General features: G+C 44.9%; 1 protein-coding gene across 1 annotated transcript in view; it reads right to left on the minus strand.

The window, feature by feature from the left end:
• Window positions 1-569: 569 nt before the first annotated feature.
• LOC144798003 (uncharacterized) overlaps window positions 570-27064 on the minus strand; it is a 221993-nt gene continuing 195498 nt past the window's right edge. Inside the window, exons 8-10 of the mRNA XM_078668794.1 lie at window positions 21114-21227; window positions 2991-3231; window positions 570-623 (exon numbers count right to left, since the gene is read on the minus strand). Of these exons, the coding sequence (XP_078524920.1) occupies window positions 570-623; window positions 2991-3231; window positions 21114-21227 (409 nt within the window). The remainder of the gene's footprint in view (window positions 624-2990; window positions 3232-21113; window positions 21228-27064) is intronic.

Here is a 27064-nt window from a genome sequence, read left to right on the forward strand (position 1 = left end):
ACTTCAAGTAGGTGGTAACCAATTCGCAAATGGGAAGGGGTCTCCAAGGGACCCCTTCCCCTTTGTGAATGTCGGTAAATTCACTTTATAAGAGCAGGCAGTGGTCCCACTGACCCCTGCCTGCTCTTAGAAAATGAAAGGAAAAGTTTTCATTTTCTCTTTTGTAAAGCATTCTGTTTTCCTTTAAGGAAAACGCGCTGCTTTACAAAAAAAAAAGATTGCTTTTATTAAAAAACAATCACCGACATGGTGGTCTGCTGACCCCAGCAGGCCACCATCCCAGTGAATTTTGCAAATCCTAGAGGGTCGCAAATTGCGACCTACCACAATAATATTCATGAGGTAAATCATATGCGATCCTCTAGGAATTGCAGAAAGTGTTAAACACACTTTAATGCATTCTGTTTTGAGAGTTTCTAATTGTGAATTGTAAGGATTCACAGTTAGGAAATCGCAAAATGGTATGTTGATGCATCTGGCACAAAATCTGTATTTCGCACTGTTAAGAAATGCAACATGAGCTTCTCATATGTGCAAAGCTCTTTAAGCTGTTGGGCAAATTGCAATTTCTACTGGGTAGAAATTGCAATTTCTACCCAGTAGAAATCGCAATTTGCCATCTCCTACATAGGAAAATACAAATAGAGATGACCTATATACGATTCCTGTTTTAAAGAGACAAGGGAACCTGTATCTGAGGTCTGGCATCGAAACGTCGACACCTTAGTACCATATGTTCTCAAAATACTCACAATGTATTGCACAATGCCACCTTAAAGCAATCAAGTCTGTACACTGCATACTAGTACACAGATCGCCTGGTTCGCACTTGCCTGAAAATTGTTGTTTTGTCTTGCTCTCTGTGGGTCCCAGGCTGTGCCCCCTTGACATTACTTCTGGTTCATGGTTATTGTTTGCATTTTGTAAAAGAAATTTCTGTCCGGCAGGACAATGGACATATTGCCTATTTAACGTATGTTTATTCTCACCCTAACTATATACGATTCTTGCACATGTACATTTCCTCAATGCGAATTGGGCATTTAGGAAATGCAATTACCATTGAGACTAATGGTAACCATGTGCAATTTACAAATGAACCCAAAGATGCTTTTCTTAAGGAGTGCAGACATGCACCTAGGGCATATGTGTACTCTACATGTGCACCACTATTTTTGGGGTGAATCTTTGGGGGGTCTTACACCCATATCCAACCTTTCGTGATCCGGCTCCTGCCTCAGGGTTTGCGTTTTCTCAACATGCACTGTTAGTACCTCCATCCGGGGGACCCATTTACTCGTAATGATACAACTTTGACGGTCTTCTCGACCGCGTGTGATACTGCGTGGCTATTTTGGTGTTTAAAGTACGGGTCAGCGGGATCTTGAATGATCCCCTGAGGAAGGGCTTTTGGTTTAGCCCGAAATGCATTGGGATTTATAAATTGCTGATCTGCTTTCTGTTGATGACAAACTTCTTTTGGATTTGGATCACGATGTTTGATACATGAATTTAATGTATATACACTGAATTTTGATGAACTAGTAAACCATACGGATTGAACATTTGTGAATTCTGCTTCAGATCATTAGACCTGTGTGTCTTTTCTACGCTGTGCACTAGGGGGTCTACCTCTCAACAGGGGTAGCTTTGTATTACTCTACATGTGCACCACTATTTTTGGGGTGAATCTTTGGGGGGTCTTACACCCATATCCAACCTTGGTTTGGCTATTCCAAATTAGCGATTTCCTAATAGGAAATCACTGTTAGACTTGGCACCATTGGCGTGGGTCTCCCTTCCATTGTTTCACTGTTGCCTCCTATTTTTTAGCTGGTCTAGTTGCTTTGGGCACTTTGCCACTGCTGTTCAGTGCCAAAGTGCAAGTGCTCCCTGTGGTAAATTGCTGTAATGGATTAGTGACTCCATGATTGGCTTATTTGATTTACTTGTCAGGCCCTAGTACAGTGCACCATGATTGCCCAGGGCCTGTAAATCAAAAGCTGCTGGTGGGCTTGCAGCACTGATTGTGCCAACCAGAGAAGCAGCTTGTAAAATATTAACTCAGGCCTGCCATTGCAGAGCCTGTGTGCAGTCTGACACTGTCATGTCGACTGGCAAGTGCACCCACTTGCCAGTCCCTAAACCTTCCCTTTTCTACATGTTAGTCACCCCTAAGGATGGCCCTAGGTACACCTATGGCCTGGGTGCATTGTATGTGAAAGGTAGGACATGCCCTGGTGTGTGTGGCATGTCCTGATAGTGAATTTCAGCCAATTTTGTTTTTCACTAATGCAAGACTACCTGTTCCCATAGGCCAGAATGGGCAGTTTGATTATAACATCTTATAATCCTAACTGACCCAGGGATTCAGAATGTTAAAATACATCTTTTAGTGTGGGTGATTTTTGCATTCTGTGCTTGAAAATACCACTTTTAGAAAGTAGGTGTTTTCTTGCCTAACCATCCAGTATGCCTCTGGTAGGTTTGTCTATTACATGTCTGGTTTGTGAGTGAGAGGAGGGCTTGGGCTCCAGCAGTCTGATGAGTCAGGACTGGGCTGAATAGGACCTGGATTGAATAAAGAGTAGGGGGAGGAGATTTCCTTTCACTTGCCTGAGCCTACATTGAATAGAGAGTAGGGGGAGTAGACTTCCTTTCAGCTACCTGGGCCAGGTCTGCTTTCAACAATGCTGTCTCCACCTCCTGCCAGGAAGCTGTACCAGGGAGGACAGAACTGGTTTTAACTAGGTACAGACACTCTCTGCCTTCAGAGAACAAAAGATTTAGTAGTATAAATATTGGGGCCCAGACTCCAGAACTTTAAATCACTTCCAGTGGATTGGCAGCCCGCCTGACAGGCTTTAAATGAGCCCTCACTCTCTACATGGCAGAGAATACATGGATGCCTTCACGGGTAAGGTCTAGGCAAATAAGGACACTAAAACCAGCAGAATATAAAACTAAACATTTGTATGCACAGGATTTACCGTAGGAATATATTGCCTGAGCGTATCAACAACTTCATGGTATTTAAGATCAAATGATGCAATTAAGGTGATGATCTGCCTCATATTTTCCTGATGATCCCTCCAGATCTTGATAGCAGCCTCGAAGAAGCAGTCACTGGGCCTTTCACAGAAGGTTAGTATAAAGTAGCCAATGCGAAGAGGACCACTGTCATTCTGGTAGGCGAACCGGATCAGCTGGGCCATGACAGCATCCTGCAAGCTACAAAATGAGAGAACCCTTAGATCACCTACAATGGTCAAAGTAAAAGAAAATGTTACAGGTAATGTTTAGTGTTCATATCATTTGAGTGCTTAGTTTGACATGGACCAACCCAAGAGCATTAGAACACGTTATGAGATTGCATTGAGTGAAATAACCTAGATGACCCTAATCATAAAATGATGTGAGTAGATGTGACTTACTCTTGCAGTAATCCTGACTTTATCCTGATTTCCTTACTCATTAATTCCATGAGTTAGTCAGAAGTCATATTGAGTTACTCCTGGAACTGAGGAATAAGTCATGAGTAGTGCAAGAGCGATTCCCACCAAAATCTGTGTGAATCAGGCTAGAGTGTCTTGCAACAGGTTACAGATCAATGTTTCTTTTTTCTATTTACTTGCCATTTTTTAATAAATCCTTTTTTATGGAAAATCTGTTTACTGAAGACTAAAGAAAGGAACAATCATTACCATACACAACATAAGACAGTTGGGTCACACTACTAGGCTAGGAGGCCTCACACATTTGTACTGGAGAGGGCAGTTAACAAAATCAGTGTAAATCGAGGCCGGATCAATCCATGACGCAACAGATAGGAAGTAACATAAGCTTTCAGTAACAATAGGTGTGGGTAAAATGTCAATGTCAATTAGACAACACAATTGGGGGAGCAAAGTGCAAGAACTGGGAACAACAAGGGAGGAAAATGGAGGAGGGGAGGTACCTCGGGGAAGCAGACATGTATGTGTGAGGACCAGGGAAATTGTGATGTTTCACTAGATCAGCGGGGGAAATCCAGATTGGGGATGCCAGTGTCATGTGGCAAGATTGCATCTTCGAAGAGCTGTAGGGCCTGGAGCCTTGACAGGGTATAGGGAGAATGTTCCAATTTGGAGAAGTGTTTGATTACTAGTGGGTGCGTTAATTTGGTTTAAGTATAGGTGGTCGTAAGTTCCATTGCCATGATGTGCAAAAGGCTCATGAACAGTGCAGAAATGGGGGGCGGAGGGCTTCTTCCAGTGTAGTCCGATGGTCTGTTTAGCAGCCCCTAGCATGTGTGCAATGAGGCACCAGTTGGAATGGGTAATGGCTGTGAGCTGTTGAGTTCGGATACCAAGCAAAGTCACTTCAGAGGAGCTCAGGATTGAAAATCTCATAGTGTCTTAATATGGCTCAGGACTTCCTTCCAAAATGTAGTCAGCCTTGTGCAAGTCCACCATGTGTGGATGAAATCCCCCACCACTGACTGGCATCGGCAGAAGAGGGACGAAGCAGCTGGGACCATTTTATGGAGACGCGCAGGGGTGTAGTACCAAGGCGTCATAATCTTGTAGGCAGATTCACATTTGGGGATGCTCCTATAGGTTTGGGGGATAGGTTTGGGGGATGTTGCAACAGAGGTGTGCCCAGCTTTCTCTTGATATCTCCTCCCCTAAATCTGTAGCCAATTGTTTCTGGTATGTGTGGGTGAGAAATAATAAAATAATAATAAAGACATTTATAGAGCGCATGGAAGAAATAGTGCGCCATCACGGCGTGTCCCCACACTAAAGAAGAGGCGATAAACTCATAAGGGAGGAGAAGACAGTACGAGGCAAGGGGCATTAAATAGGCTATAAGGAGAACAGATGAGTTTTTAGTTGCCGTCGGAATATGGTTTCTGAAGGCTCCAGGCGGAGATGGCTGGGAAGTTTATTCCATGCTGTTGCAGCCGCCACTCGGAAAGACCGACCTCCCATTTTTTCTCTCCTATAGCGGTGGGTCCTAAGCATGCCCATACCGCTAGATCTGAGTGATCTGCGTGGTTCATACCTGGTAACCAGACCTGTCAGATATCTGGGGGCTTTATTCCAGATGATCTGATGACATATTAGGAGTACTTTGTACTGTATCCTTTTTTTCACTGGGAGCCAGTGGAGGGCATCCAGAGTGGTTTTAGAGTTGGCTCTTCGAGGGAGTCTAAGCACTAGGCGGGCTGCAGCATTTTGCAGTATTTGGAGTCTTCCAATGCTTTTACAAGAAGCTCCCAGGAAAAGGACATTTCCATAATCGAGGCGTGACGTTATCAGTGCCTGGATCATAGTGCGCCGGGCCTCCAAAGGAAGGAGATCTAGGGTTTTGTTGAGAGTCTTTAGGACTCCAAAACACTTGCCTACTAGACGGTTAATGTGTGTCTCATAAGAGAGTGTGGGATCCATCCAAATCCCTACATTTTTGGCTTCAGTACATGGTGTAGGCATATCGCCTAAACAGCTTGGCCACCAATCACATGTCCAAAGCCGTTGATCACCACCAACCACCAGGACTTCTGTCTTTGATCCGTTTAGTTTAAGGCAATGTGTGTCCATCCAAGTGGCCAGTGCTTGCATACAGGCTCTGAAGTTATTGGCTTCAGCAGCCGGCGTTTGGGTGAGGGTGAGTAGAAGCTGTGTATCGTCGGGGTAGGATACAATCTCTACGCCGAACGATTGAACTAACTCAGCCAGGGGGGCCATATATAAGTTAAAAAGGGTAGGACTTAAGGCAGAGCCCTGTGGCACCCCCTGTTCCAATGCCCACTCTTCAGACTGGAAAGAGCCACGTTGAACCTGAAAGCTTCTGCCTGTCAGAAACGATTTAAGCCAGCCGAGTGCTCTATCAGTCACACCTCCTCTGTTCAGACACTGTAGCAAGGTGATATGTGCTACAGTGTCGAACGCTGCGCTAAGGTCTAGCATGACCATGGCCATGGTTAGGCCTGCGTCAGCTCCTTGACGTAGAGTTTCGGTGGCTCTTAATAGGGCCGTCTCAGTAGAGAAGCCTCTTCGGAAACCCGATTGTGAGGGGTGTAGGAGATTGTTCTTCTCTGCAAATGCCATCAGTTGCACATTTGCAATTTTCTCTGCAATTTTAGCGGTATAGGGTAGCAGAGAAATAGGTCTGAGGTTCTCCAGGACATTATGACTAACATTGGGGTTTTTCCTAATAGGTAGTACAATTGCCTTTTTCCAGTTACTTGGCAGAGTCTGGGAGTCAAAGGATGTTGCAAGGACATGGCGGATGTATGGTTCTAAGGTAGCTATACTTGCGCCCAGTGAGAGTAGGGGGAGATTGCTGGAGTACATGGTATGTGCAGGATATAAGGCCCCTGGTCCTATCAAAGGCGTGAACCAAGGCCTCCAAGGGGATAAGCTGTCTAATTTCCCCCTGGGTATAGGTAGGTGAGAGCAACCAGTGTCAGAGCTGATAATATTGTCGCCTAGAGGAGTCTGCAAGGTGAGAGGCCTTCTTGGATAGCTCAAACATTTTAAAAGTGTCTCCCTCAAATAGATGACCCAGGGACTCAGAATGTTAAAATACATCTTTTAGTGTGGGTGATCATGCAGCATTCCCCCTTCTCCCATGCTGAAAATGAGTGTGGTTGTATGGCTGGAGGGAAGGTAGGATTACGAGCCACTGGGTTGTTGGGAATAGGGAAAAGATGTGAGGCCACTAGAGAGTGCTCTTTTATTCCACTTGTCGAGGACCGCTTCCGTGGGGGTGGGTATATATGCATTACGAGGCCGGGCCGTTCTGGGAAGCCAAGCCAGGTCCCTAAGGGGTCTACAGGAAATAGCGCGATCCATATGGAACCAGTGCCATCCGCCTTTGCGGGCAGGCCATTCCGATAGGCCCAATAGTATTCCAAGAGGTTGGGGCAGCCTAGGCCCCTGCGGTCTCTCAGAAGCATGAGTATTTTGTTGGAGAATCTTGGTCGCCCCTTACCCCAAACGAAGGAGTTTAGATCCTGTTGAAGCCATTGGATATCTGCGTGGGGAATAGGTGGGGGTATGGAGTTTGGAATAATTAAAGTAGGATGGACATTTTGACCGAATTTAGGTGGCCAAGCCAGGATATCAGGAGCTTGCTCCAGCAGCATAGGTCCTCCAGGACGCCCGCCTGCAGGGTGGCCCGTTAGCCAGGGACCAGGGAGGACAGAGATGGGGTCAGATTTAGGCCCAGGTAGTGGATCGAGTTGGTGGCCCAGTTTAGTGGTGTGAGGAGGTTAGATTTAGGGCGTGTGATTTGGCCATGTTGATTTTAGAGCCCGAAACTCTTTCAAAGGAGAGAAGCCAGCGATGGTAGAGAGGTGGTGGGGGCAGTTAATGATAGAAGAAGATCATCTGCGAATAAGGCTATTTTATGTTCTTGGCCTCCAAATGGCATGCCAGTGATGTCGTCTGACTGGCATATTGCAATGGCAAGGGTTTCTACTGCTAGGCCAAAAAGCAGGAGGGAGAGCAGATAGCCTTGCTTTGTGCCTCGTCGGATGGGGATAGGCAAAGAGAGATGGCCTTTGATACAGATTTGCGCTGAGGAGCAGACATAGGAGGACATGAACCTAGATATCATACCCAGGCCTCAGCCTATTTTTGGAGGACTGCACGCATGAAGCGCCAATAGACCCGGTTACCGTTTTTTTCGGCATCCAGGGACACCAAGCAAGATGGGACATCCCGGTGGTGGACTTTTTTGACTAGGTGGGCCACTCGGCGGATGTTGTCTGCCCCCTGGCAGCGTTGTATGAATCCGACCTGGTTGGGGTCGATCAGCCGGGAGAGATATTCTTTGAGGTGGTTTACCAGTATCTTGGTGCATATCTTGGCGTCTATATTGAGGAGGGCGATAGGCCGATATGACGTGCCTAAACAGGGGTCTTTTCCCAGTATAGGGTTAAGGGCGACCGCTGCTTCAGCCATCGTTGGGGTGAGGCCTGAGTTTTCAGAGAATGTGTTAAAAAGGCGCAGGAGGTGCTCCTGAAGCTCGGGGAATGAAGATGCGATAAAATGAGATGGGAAGAACATCAGGACCAGGGGTTTTCCCCGGAGGAAGGTGTTTTATCGCTCTACTCAATTCATCTACCGTGATTGGGTCTTCGAGCAGTTGTGAGTGTCGGGGGTCAAGGGGATCCTAGGGGCAGGCGGCAAGGAAGGAAGAGATGTCTTTACAGAAGAGAGGGCCATCTGCATGAAGGTCTGCGTAGAAGGTGCAGAATACCTGCTCTTTGTTGTTCTCTGATATGGCCCGAGCACCGTCTGCTTGCTTGACGTTTGAGATATGAGCTTTAGTTGACTGCATACGGAAATAGAAGACCAAACATGATCCCACCTTGTCCCCTGGCGCAAAAGTTCTGTTTTAACACTATAAGTGAACTTTCTGCTCTGTTTGTTCTGTGAACCCTTAGCTGTCCCCTGAGTATAGCTAAGCATCTCTTATGGCGTCCAGAGTGCCCTGTGTGATGTAGCCATTCTAGTATCTTGATGTCTTCCGCCAGGCCAGTTTTGACCAGACGAGCTTCCCAAGATCAGGCAATGGTGGTGAGGATTCCCCTAATGGTCGCCTTGAAGGTTTTTGGAAGCGCATTTGCTTCAAAGAACAATGTAATCTTCTTTCGTATCTCAGATTTATCAATGGGTTGTGCAGGATGTGGGGTGGGAGCCTCCAGTGAGGTGGGGATCCTGGACCCCCGGCATGGCTCCACAATATCATCACAAGGTGGGCATTGTCTGAGATGGAGATGTCCTAGGAGAGGGAGAAAAACAAGCAATCAATATGGGCGTATGAGCGGTGGACGTGGGAGAAAAAGGATTAATCCTGCAGATCCAGGAACCTGTAACACCAGGTTTCCACAAGCCCCAAGTCCACCAAATCCCTCTTGAGGGCAGCAGACATTGCCCCTGTGCCCTGAAAAGAAGTGGCACTCTGGTTCCAGACCAGGTTAAAGTCTCCCCCGAGGATTACCCCCCCCCCCCCTGGTTTGAGCCAGTTGCACCTTCAGGAGAGATCTCGAGAAGGCATCTTGCGATTGGTTAGGCGCTTAGGCATTGAGTAGGGTTAAGGGCTAGACATCTAGCTGTATCTGGACTTTCAAGTAGCGACCATCCCAGTCTCTCATCACCCGAGAACTGGCGGATCTGGATTTACATAAAATTGCAACCCGGGCAGTTTTGGATGGCGCGGTTGCCCAGAATTGGTGTGGGTATTTAGGGTGGACCATGAGAGATTTGTCGGAAGATAGTGAATTTCCTGTAAGAAGATGATGTTGGGTTCTTGTATAAGCAGGTACCCCCACACCTGGTGGCGTTTGTTAGGAAAGTTGAGCCCTTTAACTTTAAGAGAGAGTAATTTAACATGAGCCGTATCAGTCATGGTGATGGGAAAAGGAGATATCGAGGTCAGAGGGGGTTCGCTGTGCTGCGCGGTTAGGTGTGAGGGGGGGCGCAGGCTTTAAAATGTTGGGAGCGCAGTCTCTCTCCTGGGAGGTAGGGGGTCCTTTAGTGTTGAGTAGATGCCGGTAAACACACGAGAAACCCCTATCTCAGGTGAGGCCCTCATGGAGTGGGAGGGAGACGTTAAGAAAAGTGGGGTAGGATAGGAATCTCCCACGGGACAGACAGTTCTGCGGCCTCCCAAGATGACATCCTGGGGCAGAGCAGTAGTCTTGTCCCATGCCATCTCGACTCTTCTGGGCACACTCCGGCTTGATGACAGGCAACTAGGGTGGCCCGCTGACTTGACAGGGACGCCCGGAGCCCACAGGAAGTAGAGTGGGCTCGGATGGCTGGCGATTCAGCAGAAGCCGGCAGCGATGGAGCAGAGACACTTCAGAGCACGTCCTACTACATTTGCAGCTAGGCCACACCCCTCCATTTTTTATTTTTTTATGTACATTGAGGGATTGATAACCAGGCTGCAGCGGCTACACATTCAGTAACAGTAGAAAGGAACATTTCCTTACATAATCTTCAAGCTAATACATTAATGCCTCTAGGTAACTGAACCTCTTCACATATCTGGCACACAAAGACTGAAAACATAATAGATACATTTCACTCAATTCTGAAGTACAGCCTGTTTTGGGTCACCCCTATACTAATAAATCGCTCTTTTAGCCTCCATACACCACTATGGATTAATAGGCCATTACTCCTGAGTCATCATGCCACCACCATTGGTACATTTGCAAATGATTTATTATAACTAGAACTCTCCAGATCTTCTCATTAGACTTGAAGGTGGCCATTGAAGTACATTTTAAATGCATACCAAGTAGATTCCCGTCATTAAAATGTCTCCTGTAGAAGAAGACAGTTAAAATGTAGTTTTTACACTTCCTGGTGCAGAACAAAATCAAAATTTTATTAAAGACACAAAGGCTGGGGGCGTGGCTAACTGACGAGCATGGCGGACGTGAGCTTAGAGAGCTCTGTGCCAAACCCAACACTTCGCCAAATTATCCTGATGGAACGGGGCACTCTTGAACCCTGAACACCTGCAAGCTGTAGCGGATCAACTGAAGAGCGAGCGGACTGCACGCGGAGAGCCGAGTCGCCCCTTTTTGAAAGAAAGGAGTCGGGCCGTTGCTGCTACGTGGAGCGCCCAGAGGAGAGTGACAACGAGGGCCCTGGGACACGGCTGAGTGTGGGGCCTCACGGAACTGCTGAAGGAATTTCTCCCCTTCCCTCCTGCTCGACACATGAAAGGGGGCCGTGACGGGCGGTGACAGGCACAAACGGCCTCGGGCTACGGTCCCTGGCATTTCGGATGGGATCCGGCGCCACTGGACGACGGAGGTAATACAAGGTGGCGCCTGGAGGCTGGTGAAAGCGATACCAGTAAGAAGCGGCAGTCTTGCGGGGCTGTGGATCCAGAACCTGAAAGCTGTGTCATACGAGCGGGACACCTACAGAGACACGGGCAATATGGTAGGAGCGCAAAAATAGAGTGGCGAACGGACATGCACGAGCGCTGTGTTACGTGATCTGCGCCCTTCCCCATCAGCAATATTGTGACCCTGGAGGTGTGCAGTACGTGGGCAGTGGAGGAGTGAAGACTGGGCTACGCGGCTGGCATTAGGGCACATGGACTGGAGGGCCAACTACAGGGACCCACGGACACCTAGCGGCTGCTGAGCATAGGAAGGGACACTGAGAGTCACGCGGAGGGGTGCGGAAAACTGGAGACTGAAATGCTGTGAGACTGTGGGGACTGTGCCTGGAGAAAACCGCTCTGAGGAGGAGTACATGACGGACCGCCGATAACATTGCAAAGGCATAGTAGTGGAGTGATGCACGGGCTGCAGGGCGCGCTGTGCTATGTGTTCTGCGCCCTTCCCCCTATACAATATTGAGGCCCCAGCAATGTGCTGACTGCGAGTGGTGTCTACGCACAGACTGTGGCTCCATTATTAGACCTGGGCCATACGAATTGTGGATCCGACTGCCTGTACTTGTGGGTACCTGGCGAAAGAGGGGGCATTGGACTGAACGGGGCAGTACGTAGTTACACGGTGGTGTGTTCTACACAGTAGAGGAACGGGGCTGATTGGTCTCCCGAAGTGACATGGCTGGGCCCTGGGAATCTGGGGTGACGAGAAGGTGCACCGCCTTGGTGTTTTAGATAGCAGAACCACACTTGCACGTTAAACCAACTATAGGCACGTCATGTGGGCGGCCTGTATGAATCGCGTGATGCTACAGGTGGTGGCCGGATGAGGTCCAGGGACAGCAAGGAGGGCCACCTCCAATCCTAAACAAAGGATAATGACCATCATGGAGCAGAAATATACTGAAGCCCTGACCTCACGTTATTGCGGCGGGACTGCTGGTGTTCCCATCTGACCTAGAGATTGCGAATAACAGGTTACACGAAAACAGAATACACTTGGTGCCATGGGGCGCACTAGAGCAAAGCAACCGGACTCGCATGTCTTGGAGACTACGAGCACAGTACTGTTGAGTGGCCGGACACAAGAATCGGACGCAGCCGTGGTCCCCCCCCCACAGATGAAGCGCAACCTATGGACAAATTAGACCTCATATTGAAGGAAATACGGGACTCGCACCTGCAATGTTAATGCAGCTAGGCTCACTCTCTACTACCTTCAATCTGTTACAGGCGGACCACAAAAAACTGGCAGAAAAAGTGAAATCCAATAAAATTACTATCGATGACTTGATACCTCAACAAACTGAGCAAACTACTCAAATGGAACAGGTGCAGCGTCAATTACAGGGGGCTCCAGGACAGGGTGGATAATGCGGAAGGGAGGTCCCGTAGGAACAATATGCGAATTCTGGGAATACCAGAGAAAAGTGAAGGACGCAACCCCACACAGGTTGTGGAGACCTGGCTAAAAGAACATGTGGTGAAAGAGGGGCTGTCGGTGCTGAATAGCGTGGAGAGGGCTCATAGAGTGCTGCCTAGGCCTCCCCTGCCAGGAGCACCCCCGAGGCCCCTGATTGCCCGTATCCTAAATTACAAGGATCGAGACACGATTCTAAGAGCGGCACGAGAAAATGCTCCTATCCGATTTTAGAATAAAACGATCTCCTTGTACCCAGACTTTACGCTAGCGGTCCAGAGGGCCAGGGCCACGTTCCAAGAGGTTAAGAAGAAATTGAGAGCGCACAATCTGAAGTATGCCTTACTCTTTCCGGCCAGATTGAAGGTAATCCATGGACAAAAGTCAATTTTCTTCAAGAACCCGGAGAAAGTAGCGGACTGGCTCGAGATCACTTTCACCCCCCCTGCCTCGCAGGCCTCCCTCCCACAAACTGGCCCTATGCGTTCCCCGCCAAGACGGGAAGCTACATCAATTTCGAAGTTACAGAACACAGGGGGGCAGATCCTGGGATGACTCCATCTGTGGAACAGATCACGAACAGCCAGAGGGATGCTCTACTGACAGCGGCGGCACTGGCGGAACATGATGCCAGGACCAGAGCTGTATCTACTCACTCATCGGATGGGGCCACGGCCCGATCAGAGTCTAAATCCAGCCTAATACTGTTCGCTTTAGTCACCGCACAAACGGCGGGCAATTATTGAATTGCTTAAGAGGGCTCGGCAAGAGTGGTATTGTATAATGTACTGCTTAGTAGATTGTTCTGCTGATGATGTAATAAGTTACCCTGTTCTCTATGTCATTGCTTTGGCGGTTAATGGGTTTGTGATGGAGCAATGCAGATACGGTACATGACCAAGGTATATGACCTATACTACTATGGTGGTTGCCTCCCCCCCTTGGCGACTGCACTGTGGTACTGTTTCAGTAGAGTTCCGGTCGCACTGTTGGTTATGGTTTGGTCCTCTGCTGTTCAAAGGGGACCCGAGTATTGGGGTGGTTTATTGTTTTCGTAGGCTCAGCGTTAGCTAATATGACACTGTTTCAACTCAGTAGTTCCTGTGGTCCTAGGAGGCCACCTCGCACAAGGCCTGATGGCACACCCTGATACCTATAGATATAATTCCTGGAATGTTTGGGGGCTTGGCTCAGTTCAGAAAAGACATAGACTGCTAGCCCAATTGAATAGACGGGAAGTAAATGTGGCGTTTCTACAGGAGACTCATTTAAACAATGATGAGGCAGTGAAGCTAAACAAGAAATGGAGGGGGCAATTATTCATTACATCATATTCGGCCTTCGCTCGGGGCCGCGATATGGCTTAGAAATGGTACGCCCTTTAAACTAATAGATCAAAAGATTGATAAAGAAGGCAGATATGTGCTAATGCATGGGTTACTTGATGGGGAACACATTGTACTGGGGAGTGTCTACACTCCGAATACAGAGCAAGACAAGTTCTGGGAGGTTTTGATTACACTGTTGGTAGGTTGGGAGGACTACCCGTGTGTGATAGGGGGTGATTTTAATGCAGTACTAGATATAGAACTAGACAGGTCACACCCACTGCTGCATGCCGCACCCAGTAGGAAGCTAGCAGAGGTACTACGAAACTGGGCACACTGGTAGGGATAATAGATGCCTGGAGGGCAACGCATCCGAGGGATAGGGAATATTCATTCTACTCCCCAATGCACAAATTACATACTCGCATTGACAGAATATTTTGCTCCGCCTTGTTGGTGGATGCAGTCAGTGACTCCACTCACTAGGGGAAAACATTATCGGATCATAACCCGGTGGAGATTATGCTGCAATGGGGCAAAATACCGACCCTAGTGTCGACATAGAGACTACAACCGCAGCTGTTAGAAGATTCAGTTTTTGGAACAACACTAGCTACTGCTATAGATAATTACTTCTCAGTAAATGCAAATACAGCTTCCTCAAGACAGATAGAGTGGGACGCATTTAAGGCTGTAGCGAGGGGAGTAGCCATCAGCACAAGAGTATAAGCGAGACATACGCTTGTCACTCAGCTTACCGACATAGAAAATACGCTGGGGAGGTTGGAGCAGATGACTACATTAGACGAGGCGCATAGGGTACAGCTGCAACAAGCTCACATACGATACGCGGAACTGTTGGAAGATCTAAGGCTGTTGGGTTATAGGCTTTATGCGCAGAAACAGCATTCGGTAGCAGACAGGGCGGGACCGTTACTGGCTAGAATGATTAAAGATGCCCACCGGTTGTCCCCGTATTAGAGGTTAAGAATACAAAAGGTGAGCTGGTGTGTACGCAACTAGACATAAATCAGGCCTTTAGGGAGTATTATGAAACTTTATATACACATATTGCTGCAGGCACACAAGGAGGAGCTGGGGCTCCCGGTGACTGCTATGGAAATAAAAAGAGCAATTCATAGCTTGCCTCGCAATAAATCACCTGGTGGGGATGGTCTGCCCATTGAATTTTATGCAGCGTTCGCTGATCTGTTGGTACCCTACCTACAGCGGTTATATCACTCGTCCCTGGAAGTAGGCACCCTTTCACATACCACGCTGCAGGCCACGGTGGTTTCACTGTTAAAGTTGGGTCGGGATAGCACTGACATGGCAGGGTATAGGCCCCTCTCATTATTAAATGTAGATTATAAAATTCTGAGCAAGATACTGGCGGTTCGGCTTTGTCAGTACATACCGCAGCTGATACACAACGACCAGTGCAGGTTTGAACCAGGCATGAACACAGCACTTTAAATCAGGTGGCTGCATCAAATAATGGCCCATACCCTCCAGCGAGCCGGTGCAGTAGGTTGTATTTCATTGGACCTACACCAGGCCTTTGATTCCCTGCAACGGGAGTATATGTTTTATGCTCTGTCCAAATATGACATACCTGAAGAATACATAAAATGGGTGATGTTGCTGTATAAGGACCCTACCGGGTGGGAGCGAACAGGTAGACATATTTCGCAGCAATATGAGGTTGCGCGGGGAACCAGGCAGGGATGCCCACTGTCGCCTCTACCGTTTATCCTGGCATTAGTACCCCTAGTACAGAAATTGCGCTCGATTGCGGGTCACAGGGTAATAGTATTGGCTCCCACTACACATATTGTATCTTCACATGCGGATGATTTAATATTATATTTTAGGGACTTAGATAATGATTGTGAGCCTGTGCCTTCTGTATTTGCCGCATTCCAAACACTATCTGGGCTGTCTATCAACGAGAACAAATCCTATGTTTATTATTTTACGGGCACGGCACATTCTGGTTCACTGGACTTTGGGACCTGGTCGTTCCAGATCGCATCTAGCACTTTCAAATACCTAGGAATTAATATATATAGGGATACAACGGACCTTCTAGAAAGCAATCTGAATCGTGCTATTACCTCACTCAGGTCCCAAATAAAGTTCTGGGTCACCTTGCCCATATCTGTAGCAGGCAAAGTGGCAATTGCCAAAATAGTGGTGCTCCCTAGACTATTGTATGTTTTTACCAATTTACCCATAATGGTGCCATCCAAGACCTTTAAATTGCTCTCTTCTCTAATGATGATTGAATTGATCTGGGGTACGGGCAGGAGGCGTATAGGACTTACAAAATTGTACCTAGATACTAAACAAGGGGGAATGGGGGTCCCTGATCTGAAAGCCTACTGTTACCAAAGTCAATTACAGTAGCTGGCATATTGGCTGGCAGGGCAGAATTTGCAAGAAATAGACATGACACACTTGGACTGGCAAAGGGGTGAGATACATACCCTTATGTTGCCTAATAGCAAGATCCCACCAACGGCGCCACATCTTTTGAAAATTGCGTTGCTGTACTGGAAAATTCCCTTAGATACACCAAGATAGTGACCCTGTATGCCCCAACTATACCTCTAGTGGGGATCCCCACTCAGATGGGCAGGGTTACGGTGAGGAGAATAAGGGCATGGGAAGATGTAGGTATAACCATAGTGGGTGATTTCAGTATCTTCTAGGTGTAATTTGCAAATGTGTAAATGTGTAAATGGTAAGACCAAGTGAACAAACCATTTTCCCACATGGTAACACACATCCCTAAAAGATGGCCCTACTCAGGATTGATCCCTGTGAAACCCATCAGCGAATAGCTCTGCTGAAAATGGTAGAAATGCAGCTTGGTTTGTGTTTAATGTGCTAACGCATGCAGTGTTAGCACATTAGAGCGAGACACTCGGAAGGGAGTCAGCAGGGGCAGACATCGAGGACTATGGTTGTAAAGAGGTCCTCATGCAACTGAATACGTGCACTGTAGTGGAGGCGGAAATAATGCAAATATCAAGGACCACCTGCAATGGCTCTAGAACTCCTAGGGTAGGGCAATGATATAATTGTAAGCAAATCCATAGGCTGTCATACGGTTCTATTAATTTAACAACTCATCATACCAACAAACATGATATTAAGAACTCAGTGTGGATGAGGTACGACTATATTAAAACATATCGAAATTTTATTTAACTTGTTTTTAAAAAAACATTAATTAATTCATAAATATAATACAACATGATTTCAATGTATCAAAAAATTTCCTTATTTTACAAATGAATGATACAACTTTGGAAAGAATAAGATACAACATTATTTCATACATATATACATAATGAAAAAAGTGGTCAGTTCTTTGTAGTGTATCGATATTGATGTAGGAATCCAAAGGTGAGTGTAAATAATTGGTAAATATTCACACTTCTAGTAGCTCACCATCAATTATGTGTAGCTCTGAAATGCACCTCAATGCGGCATCAATAGACTTTAGCCGGCGTGAAACGATAGTATAGTCCGGATGTACATCTGGGACTAGAGGGGCAGATTAACACGAGGATAAGCGGGTCTGTGAGTGATGTATTCACATTGTGCCGCACTAGATTAGTCTCATGGCTCCATTGACCCTGAGGACTTAGTCTTGAAATTGGCGACATCCATATGCAGATACATACGCATAAAGTCCCACATCATTAGCCTTGCAAATACCTTGCTTTTTGAACCTGTTACCTCACATACCTATAAAGATATGGTCGTGACTCTCCTGATGAAGACGCTTTTTAGTGCCGAAACGCGCATTGAGAAGATCTACCTCATAACCACCACTTTTGTCATTATGTATATATGTATGAATTAATGTTGTATTATATTTATCAATTAAATTCTTTTTTTTTTTAAACAAGTTGTATTAAATTTCAATATGTTTAACATAGTCGTACCGCATCCACACGGAGTTCTTAATATCATGTTGTTGTTTGTTGGAATGATGAGTTGTTACATTAATGTAACCGTATGACTGCCTAGGGATTTCCTTACAATTATGTGGAGACGGAAATATACACCCAAACAGCCAGTAGCCTAAAGTGAGAGATGAATGACTGAGCTGAGCCAAAACATAATTGACAAAGCGTCAAGCCAATGGCTGAACGATGTTTGTCGAAGAAAGCAAATGGTTGAAACGAGCCAACCCAAAGCCCCACTCTATGTATACTGTTGGCAATAGGTCTAGTTGACAGCTACACTATCAAAGCCCGAACCTAAAAGGAAGCAATGCATTTCAGAACAATGCTACCAGCACCTTGCAACCCAAGACGAGATAAAATAATTGTACAGGCTGTAGGGTGGAGCCCAGTTGACAAGTTTAACATAAGAGGGCAGTTGTACCCCAATCATCAAGAGTACTGTGCAAGTTGTGAAGCCCTGCCAATGAGATGAAACCAATGGGTATAGCTGTCAGTTGTGCAGCAGGTGCAGTGACACGAGAGCCCAGAGGAGTAAGGGGCATGTTGAACCTCAATCACAGCTGTTTTGCTTACCAACTGGTGGATACAGGGCACATTTTCTTGCTTGCATTAAGACCCCTACCTCCCTTGTTACCCCACTACTGAAATATTGCCTGTCAATAGTCTGGACCCTCCTTACGATTAGGTAAGTATATCGATGCTTGCAAAGATACTGGCTTTCTTTTTTGTCACTCATCCTTCATTACCTTTTACATGGGTGGGCAACAGAGAGGTGGGGCAGAAGTTGGAAGATGTTTTTCGATAATGAAAAGGCAAGCCACTATTCCTTGGAAAAGAAATTGCACACTCGATGAGATAGGTCGGGGTAAATATTAAATGCATTCATAAATGTAATCCTAATGGTAAGTAACAAATGTAGCAACTCAGCTGTTTTTCCAATGCAAAATTTTCAAAGTGAATTTGACCAAACGTCAGAGGTGACTTTGGCCAAAGTGATGCTGGTATGAATACTCTGGATCTCATTGATAAACCTGTGGCTAAATTGTTGTATAAAGCTTGTGAAATTAGATTTTCATTTTCAAGGCTGCTAGCTTTGGAGAGTTTCCTGACTATTGGTAAATATCACTTTTCTAGTGTTATTTGCAAAGGAGATTTGCCTGAGATCATACGCTGTTTTAGTAATAAACTGGTAGCTTCTATGTTCTAGGGTATTTGTAAGACATTGCCCTTATTGATATGGTTAGGTTTTTAAAAATGCTGGTCAAAGCTAGCTCCTGATTAAACCACGATACCCCATGATGGTGTTTTGTAACGTTTACTGGAGTTACCTGGTCAATGGCTCCCATAACTCTTGAACAGACTACTAATTTAACACTTAGTATACTGGACTGGTGGTGACAAGACCACAAAAGAAAGATAAGTACATTGGAATGTTGGAGGCTACGTTGAAGACATTGAAGTGGCTCAATGCTTATAATGGTTGCTGTAAACCTTCTGCTCCAATATTCCAATGTGTTTCTCTCTTTTTCTCACTTTTTAATTTAGGGCCTTCCACTCTCAGTGGGTGGAATATTCTAATATGGCGTATTAGCCCGCTTCTGGGTGCTATGCCAGTTATTATAGGCCCTCGCCTGTGGATCAGGTCTATAACCAGGTTCAGGGCCTTCAACAACCGGTATAGCCCTCAGCAGCGGTCTATAAGGCTATATTAGAACATTGGAATGTTGTGAGCGTTATTGAAGACAATGGAGTAGCACCAGGCTTATAATGGGTGGTATAAGCCAGGAGCTTCATCATTCCAATGTTTGTCTTCATATTTCTCTTCTTATAATTTTAGAACACTCTACCCTTGACTGTTCCAATATCCTTATAGCACTTCTGCCTCAGGCTAAACTGGTTGGTAAAGACCATCTTCCTCGTTATAAGCCCTTGCCTGTGGATCAGACCGATAACTCGGGTTCAGGGCCTTTAGCAACCAGTAAAGCCCTTGACAGTGGGCTATAAGGCTATATTAGAACACTTGAATGCCATTAGTTCCTTTGAAGGCAACAGAGTGCCTCAGGGCCAATAATGGCTGGTATAGGCCTTTTGCTCCAACATTCCAGTGTTTGATGTTAAACCAATAGGAGAAATGTTCTACAACCTACACAACAAATTTACCGTGGGCTTCTGTGGTTGTTAAAGGCTTACTCCTTTGTGACAGACCTTCACCTGCGGCTTGGGCCCTTGGGCCAATAACTCCAGTAAAGGACCTGACATTTGTCTATAATTGCATCACCTTCACCCCAGAACAACTGTTATAGGAACTGGCAGTATGTTGCTCCTTTTAATAATGCCCTCAATGGAAAAATTGTGATATGTCCAATTCAGGTAAGAGAGGAGAGGGAGGAGAGGGAGGAGAGGGAGAGAGAGAGAGTTCTCAATTAGATTCATTTCTTTCTTTTCTTTCTTATGATCTAAATTGATGTTATGGCCAATATGTTAGTTCTAGTACCCAGTTCAACCAAAGGAAAAATGAGTGAGATAAAGGTAAGAACAAACTAAAGATTGAGGCCAATGAGGGATGAACACAGCAAAAATGTAAATAGGAAAAGTAAGAATAATAGCACAAATTGACCTTAATATCTAGATGTTTATTAAGTGGCCATGATGCTACAGATGCTATCATGAAACATAGCAGGGCTGTGTTCCTGGTATTCCTAAATTGGACTCCAAGTTCGTCCCAGCACTTCAATTTGTTGGTAAAAACTTGCGTGGTAAAGGTATGTGTTGTAAAGTCATACATCTGGATTGTGTGGACCCAATGGCTGTTTTAGGGTTGTTGTTGAGGCTTGTATGATATATGAAATTTTATTGGCTTGAAATTTTGATAACGATATACAATCTTCAAAAATGATTATTGACAAAATAAGATTAGAGAACAACATAAATCATTATTTGTTATATAGAACAATAATTGAAAGATGCACAATAATACATTACATAGAGCCAGAGTGCACATCAACCGGAAGAGTTAAACTATTCACCTCACCAATTTTCCAAAGAGTTCATTCAGTTTGACAAAAAGCACAGAAGTGATCACCAGACAGTCATGTATTTTGGCCAAAATGGTTAAATGCATTCTAGTTGAAGAGAAAAAAATCAAGGGAGGAAATACTGCACCCCTTTTAATACCTGTCACCACAGCCAGTCCTCTTTTGACAAGGTATACAAATGGGGGCTTTCAAATACTTAAAAACACATACCTTACCAGAGGTTTGTATGTACTCAGCTAGAGTAAGTGAAATATCTGGACTCCACTTCCCAATTAGCGGGATAGCACTACACCCCCAACACCCCACCGCCAACCTACACCAACAGTTCACATCTGAGTGCTTCTCTATGAAACACATTATTTATAGGCAAACATGTGGAAAATATAGTTCAACGGACCAAGAGACTACTGAATTTTGCAAAACAACTTACCTAAAGTAGGGATTGTTGCGCAAACAAATTTCAAAGACGCCAAGCACATAGACGTCCCCCTCTTGCTCCAAAATGCCTCCACATTCCACGGATTCTCCTGCGGTGCCAGGAAGGCTGCACAAGAGGAAAATCAGCGCAAACCATGAAGTTAGATACATGATGCCAGGAGTCCTGTCCAGCATCCTCTACCAGTGAGAAACCAGAGCAACATCACATTGTAGCAATTTTTAAAAAAACTCTAAGGTCACAGAAGGGTCACTAATCCTTTGCATCCTGTACACAAATCTTGCAAGGACTGCAGGACACCTAAGCAAATACAGATTGTATGTGGGTACTTTTTGAGCAACTCTACGGATGAAGCTGTCAAGGACGGCCAACCCACACCATGTGCAATATGTCAGAATTAGGCACTAGGCAAATGGTGTGGGATGGTTTGCAAATGATGATCCTGTGTACAGCCAGTACATGTTTTGGTTGTGGGCTGCATCATTTCAGAAGCTTCTCTCCCACTGTCGCGACCCAGATGTTTTTTTTCTTACGGCTTTCATAGATGAACTGCAATGTAAAGAGCATCACTGCACTACATGCTCGAATCGTTTGGCAGGTTCAGTGACCGAGGGAATTACAAATGGCGGCCTTAGAGAGTGACCAAATGCTTCTATCGAGCCCACTTACTCATACTCATGTCTTGATTTCTGCTATTGACCTGGAATAGAAATGGCTAACTAAATAGGAAGGTAAATTCTTGTAATCTGCTCTGGAACTGGAATACAAATAACAGGAACAGGAACAGGAATGGGAATTAGTGTAGGGAATACAAATCCCCTTTGAAATGAAAAGACATTAAAAAATATGTAATATTAAGAGCTATTTTTTCAAAAAGTTTTACTGTCATTTATTGTCACTTTTAAAGTTTTACAAACAGTTTATTAGGGCAATAAAATGCTTTCCATGCATTACCTTATTACTGACAATGGATACATTATAGACGCTAATTAGAGACATTACCACCCCATCCTTTCCCAGCTTTGCCCACTGTGTCCCTGGCCAGGCCTTGCGATGCCTGGTATCAGGGTTCATGAATGCAGTAGAGAAACAAGTAAAGAGGCAGTCCATTGAGGGGTAAACGCACGAGATAAAGGCGCCAACCGTGTGATGTCAAAAGGGTTCAAAGTGTGTGACGTCGTTGCCGCTTCTCCTGATGTTTTGGTGACTCGACGTCCATGGAAAAACTATTACTTGTTCCTCTTCACGTTATGTAATGATTATGATCTAAGTAACTAAATCAACATATTCATCTTGCAGTACCTATTACACACATTAGTCTCCACTCACCTCATTTAATCCCCAGGTTTATAACTGCAACTCCTTTCTTCATCCAAGCAGGGAGATCTAACTTGTTCCTTATGCAGTTTTTGCACACTGCTACATTGTGATACATGTTTGGCTCCTCCCACTGATAAGGAATATTTACTGGCTCCTCCCACTGATAAGGAATATGGGCTGTAGGGAATATGCACCAATGTATAGGATTTTAAAATCTGATGTCTCTGGCCCAACTGTTTTTGCATTAACAACATTTTTTATTAAGGTTTGGTACACGCGCAACCGTATTTTAAAGATGTTGGGTCCTTCTTAAAATTTCAGATGTATAGTTTTTAAAGCATTCTTGTATATACATTCCAATGGTTTTATCCTTGTATGAATTGATTTATCTGTGATGTATATGTGTACTGTTCATCTTTTATGGCCAAATGGCCGAAATAAAGATTGGAAAATTGAATTGATACATGTTTGCCACATACACTGTCAGCCCTGAGTACACCCTTCTGTTGAGTGTACTGAAATAATTTAAATTAACCTGGTAACCGAGCATTACGTAGTTCATTTTAGCAACCAAATTAGACAAGAGAAACAATGTATCTTAAAATATTTTTTTATTGGCTTTAATTTAAAAAAATATATATTCTTTATATTTTATTCATCATTTTTAGTGGCTATCTACGATGGCCCTCTGCTGAGTTTCAAAATCTAAGACACAAAAGATGAATTTTGGAGGCTCTGAGGATTGCATCCGGTTCGGATAAATAGGGCAGCCTGATACTGGGTCTCACGTTTAAAAGTGACTGGTAGGTATGCCACCTCTGGTGAGAGCCCTGTAATAGGTCCCATACACTATGACAACGCCTCACTACAACGTCCAAACCCAGTCAACGTAATGCTATGCCTTCTGACCACTACTGATGCACCCATCGAAGGCACAGTTTTGAGGGAGGGAAATTCCATCCTCAAGATGCCCTTCTGAAATACTCATTCCAAAGATGTCTTTGTTTTATTTATGCTTTTTAATTGTTTTTTTAATTAGGCATAGATGTTCACTGCAGAAGTACCACTGCACTGTAAGAAACCAGTGGTAAGGTCGCTACAAACCCATCACCAAAATTATTCAGTAGATCTGAGAAAAACTAACCAAATCTCTGTGGCTTTCCTATACTTATATAAGAGATAGCTGACACAGGACCCTGCGCTAGATCACCAGTGACCTTTAATCACCAGTGATATTACAGATTAGTGTCACCAGCATACATGAACAAGAGAATACAAGTTTGCCAAAGGAATCATGTAAAGATTAAAAAGCAGGGACAGGACCAAGCGCCAAGAGACAACATAAACCAGGACCTAGCTTTGGAGAGGAAAGGGGTAAGAAACACCTGCAGAGTTCTTTTAGATCAGAAATCCGGAAACCAGGGTAGAGCTGTGCTTTTTGAAATTGTGGCTTTGCTGGCAGTCTTCTAAGATCTGGTGGTGTACGCTGTCAAAGGCCACAGAGAGATCTATCACAGCAGCATGTACATCTTGGACAGTACAAAGTTGCAACTCATCTAAGGCACCCACCACCAATGACTCACTTCTGCAAACGTCTTGCAAGAAAGTCTGCATAGAATTGTGCAAGAAATCAGATACTCAGGAAAGCTAATAGAAGTCTAATACGTTTTTAATACAAAAATAGCCAGCAAGAATCAAAATATTCTAACTGCAAATAGACATTTCAACAGACCAGCGCTCCACCATCTGATCAGTTTGAGCGTGAGTCTCATGAGCAATGTAGGACAAATAGTAAGAGGTGGGATTGTAATGTTCTTCTAGACTTCTATACCCTTCCAAGACTCAGAGGAGGTGCCTGCACAATCATGCAGCCAGTGCCCACGGTAGAACAAAGAGACAAGTTACATTTTTGCTGAGGGCCACTCAGATCAAAGGCCCACCCTCAGACATCAGTGGGCAAATGAGTGCAGATCCAGCAGGGATAAAGAATAATTGTTGGCCCATATTTCTTAAACAACAGCAAGTAGATGTTGTTCTTATACACTGAACGGTGGCTGCATTCAAGTTCAGCTGCAGTACAATTTGACTTTCCAGCAGCACCCCATTCAACAGTCATGGTCTATCCCACAAGGATCCAGAGGTTGAGGGTTGCAGCAAAGCCACAGAAGGATCCAGCATCTAGGAGACAGTCGCTCACGTCAGATGGAGGAGTAAGGAGGATGGGTGAAGAACACTTCAATTGGACTTTTGTAACAGATCTTCACTATCTTATTCTTCAGTGCACCATTATTTCTCTCTACTTTTCCTTCTCAATAAGTGAGAAAGACACAATGGAAGTGCTGGTTGATCCCTAAAGCTGTTCAAGCCTCCAGCACTACTAGTGAATTGAAAACTGTTTTTTGGTCAAGCAAAAGGTGACTCGGGATTCCAACATGGGAGTTGAAGTCCCTTAGTAAGTGCTTAGCTGCAGTCATGGGATTTACTCCTGCATGTTGATAAGCTTCCACCCACTCTGAGAACATGAAAATAATTACAAGTACTTAGGAATATGAGATACATTTCAGCCTCTGAAAGAAGTTCATTTGAAGAAGGACAAGAGGGTCCCAAGGAGGAGATGTACAGTGGGGTTTTATTCATCCCCTTACCTACACTGTGAGATTGACAAATGACGCATTCAATAGTTCTGGACAATAGAAGAAAGGTTCAATCAATTTGCAGCGCCATGGACCATCTAACCCTACCAACATGGGAAGCCCACGATACAACTGTTCAAGGTTTGTGAGCAGAAACTTTGGTGCAACCACATGCCCTGAGCTGTCTTTCCAGACTCCTACCGGGTAACTTTGTACAATTCTGTTTGGTCCAAGACTGTTTTATGCTTTCCAAAGGTTATGGAAACACATCGATTGGTATGACATACAGAGCAGCATCACTGATTTGAGACAAAACAGTTATTCTAATCACAGGTGTAAGCAAGGGCACTCCCTCAAGACACTTCATCCTGAGAATTCAGGGGTGAGGCACATTTCACAAAGGCAATCTGCTGGGATAATAGTAAAGCGTTCAATAGATTCTGCTCACACAAGCCATTTTGAGTTGAACAACAAGCAGAAGTCAAGGAATTCTCTGCAGCCAGAGAAGCCCAAAGTCATGCAGGGCTCTGAAAGCATACTGTGAGTCTGTGAATACAGTTACACTCTTTTTCTCAGAACAAATACAAACTTGGTTGAGGGTGATGATTTCAGCACCTGCACCCAATTAACATTGGGCTAGTGTTGACTATAATTTGATATATATTACATACTGTGTAAGCAGGAACCAGCTCACCGTCCTCATTTCTAAAACATGATCCATTCACAAAATATACTAATGCACAATTTGGCGTTTGTAAGATCAATGTAAGATCAATGTGGGACTTTATTACATGATAGGTTTCTACATTCCAGTCATGGGTTTTTTCCTCCTGGCTGGTGAGCATCAGAGATGCAGGGTTTATTAGTTATTTATTATTTATTAGGATGTTATGGGAGGCAGACAACAAAAGAATTTCATATTGGAACAGTCTGGCAGTGGAATGAAGTTGAATTTTGGTGATAATGAGAAGAGCAATATAGGTGCCACATTCAGGGTGTTACTTGGTGCATTTTTTTCAAATGCTTCAACAGCGTGGGTAGATGTAGCTACAGAGCGGAGGCATGGAGGACGCCCTGCCACTACTGGGACTAAGGAATAATGTGCTATGGCTGGTTATTGTGATCCAAATGATCTTGAACAAATACTCCAAGGTCAAATCTATATTGTTCATAACAATACAGCGTAACCGATTTAGCAAAATCTGGGAGCCCTAGAGGGGGGCACAGAGGCAAGAGCTTTATTTATTTGTACATAGGCATGTTTGGCTTCTGTAGACCATTGCAAGGGTTAGGGTTTGTCCTTATTTAATATACTTTGAATGGGCTTTATCCTAGCAGCATACCCAATGATTCAGTGTCTACAGTCCTCAGTCATACCCAATAAAGTTTGTACATGGGAGATAGTCACTGGATGGGGTAATTTACGGATGGCTTCAATCTGTTTTGATGTTAAGTGGCGTTTTCTAGCAGAGATCTATTGGCCAAGGTAACGCATGCAGGGAAGGCAAAATTACAGTTTCTCCATTGATGCCTTATGCCTTTCTTTAGCCAATTTAGAGGCGGTAGACAGGGTCTGCCTTGTATCGATCTACAAGCAAGCAAGCATTAGACCATAAATGTACTAAATTAAGTAGAGCCCCTTGAAAAGACTGAGGTGTCCATATATTACTATTTCTTTGTGGCCTGGGAAGAAATGGACGGAGACTTTATACAGCATTGTGGGAACTTCTGCCATCCAAGCTGAGATCAGCTGAATGAGAATGTGAAGAGAAAGTGGCGTCCTTTCTGAAAAGGTATGGAAAAGAAGATGGAACACATATCTACCACCAAAAATCATTGGGCATTCGGAAGAATACAGAAAAGGATAGTGGCACAGATGGGAACCACGGACAACTGGGGAGAACCACATTATCAATGGGATGCAAGTCCTACAGGAATCTATGCACATTGGTCTTTCCCACATTCTTAATAAAAGCATGGGAGTATTACAGA

This window comes from Lissotriton helveticus, chromosome 12 (genome assembly GCF_964261635.1).
Source record: "Lissotriton helveticus chromosome 12, aLisHel1.1, whole genome shotgun sequence".
NCBI classification, from domain to species: domain Eukaryota; kingdom Metazoa; phylum Chordata; class Amphibia; order Caudata; family Salamandridae; genus Lissotriton; species Lissotriton helveticus.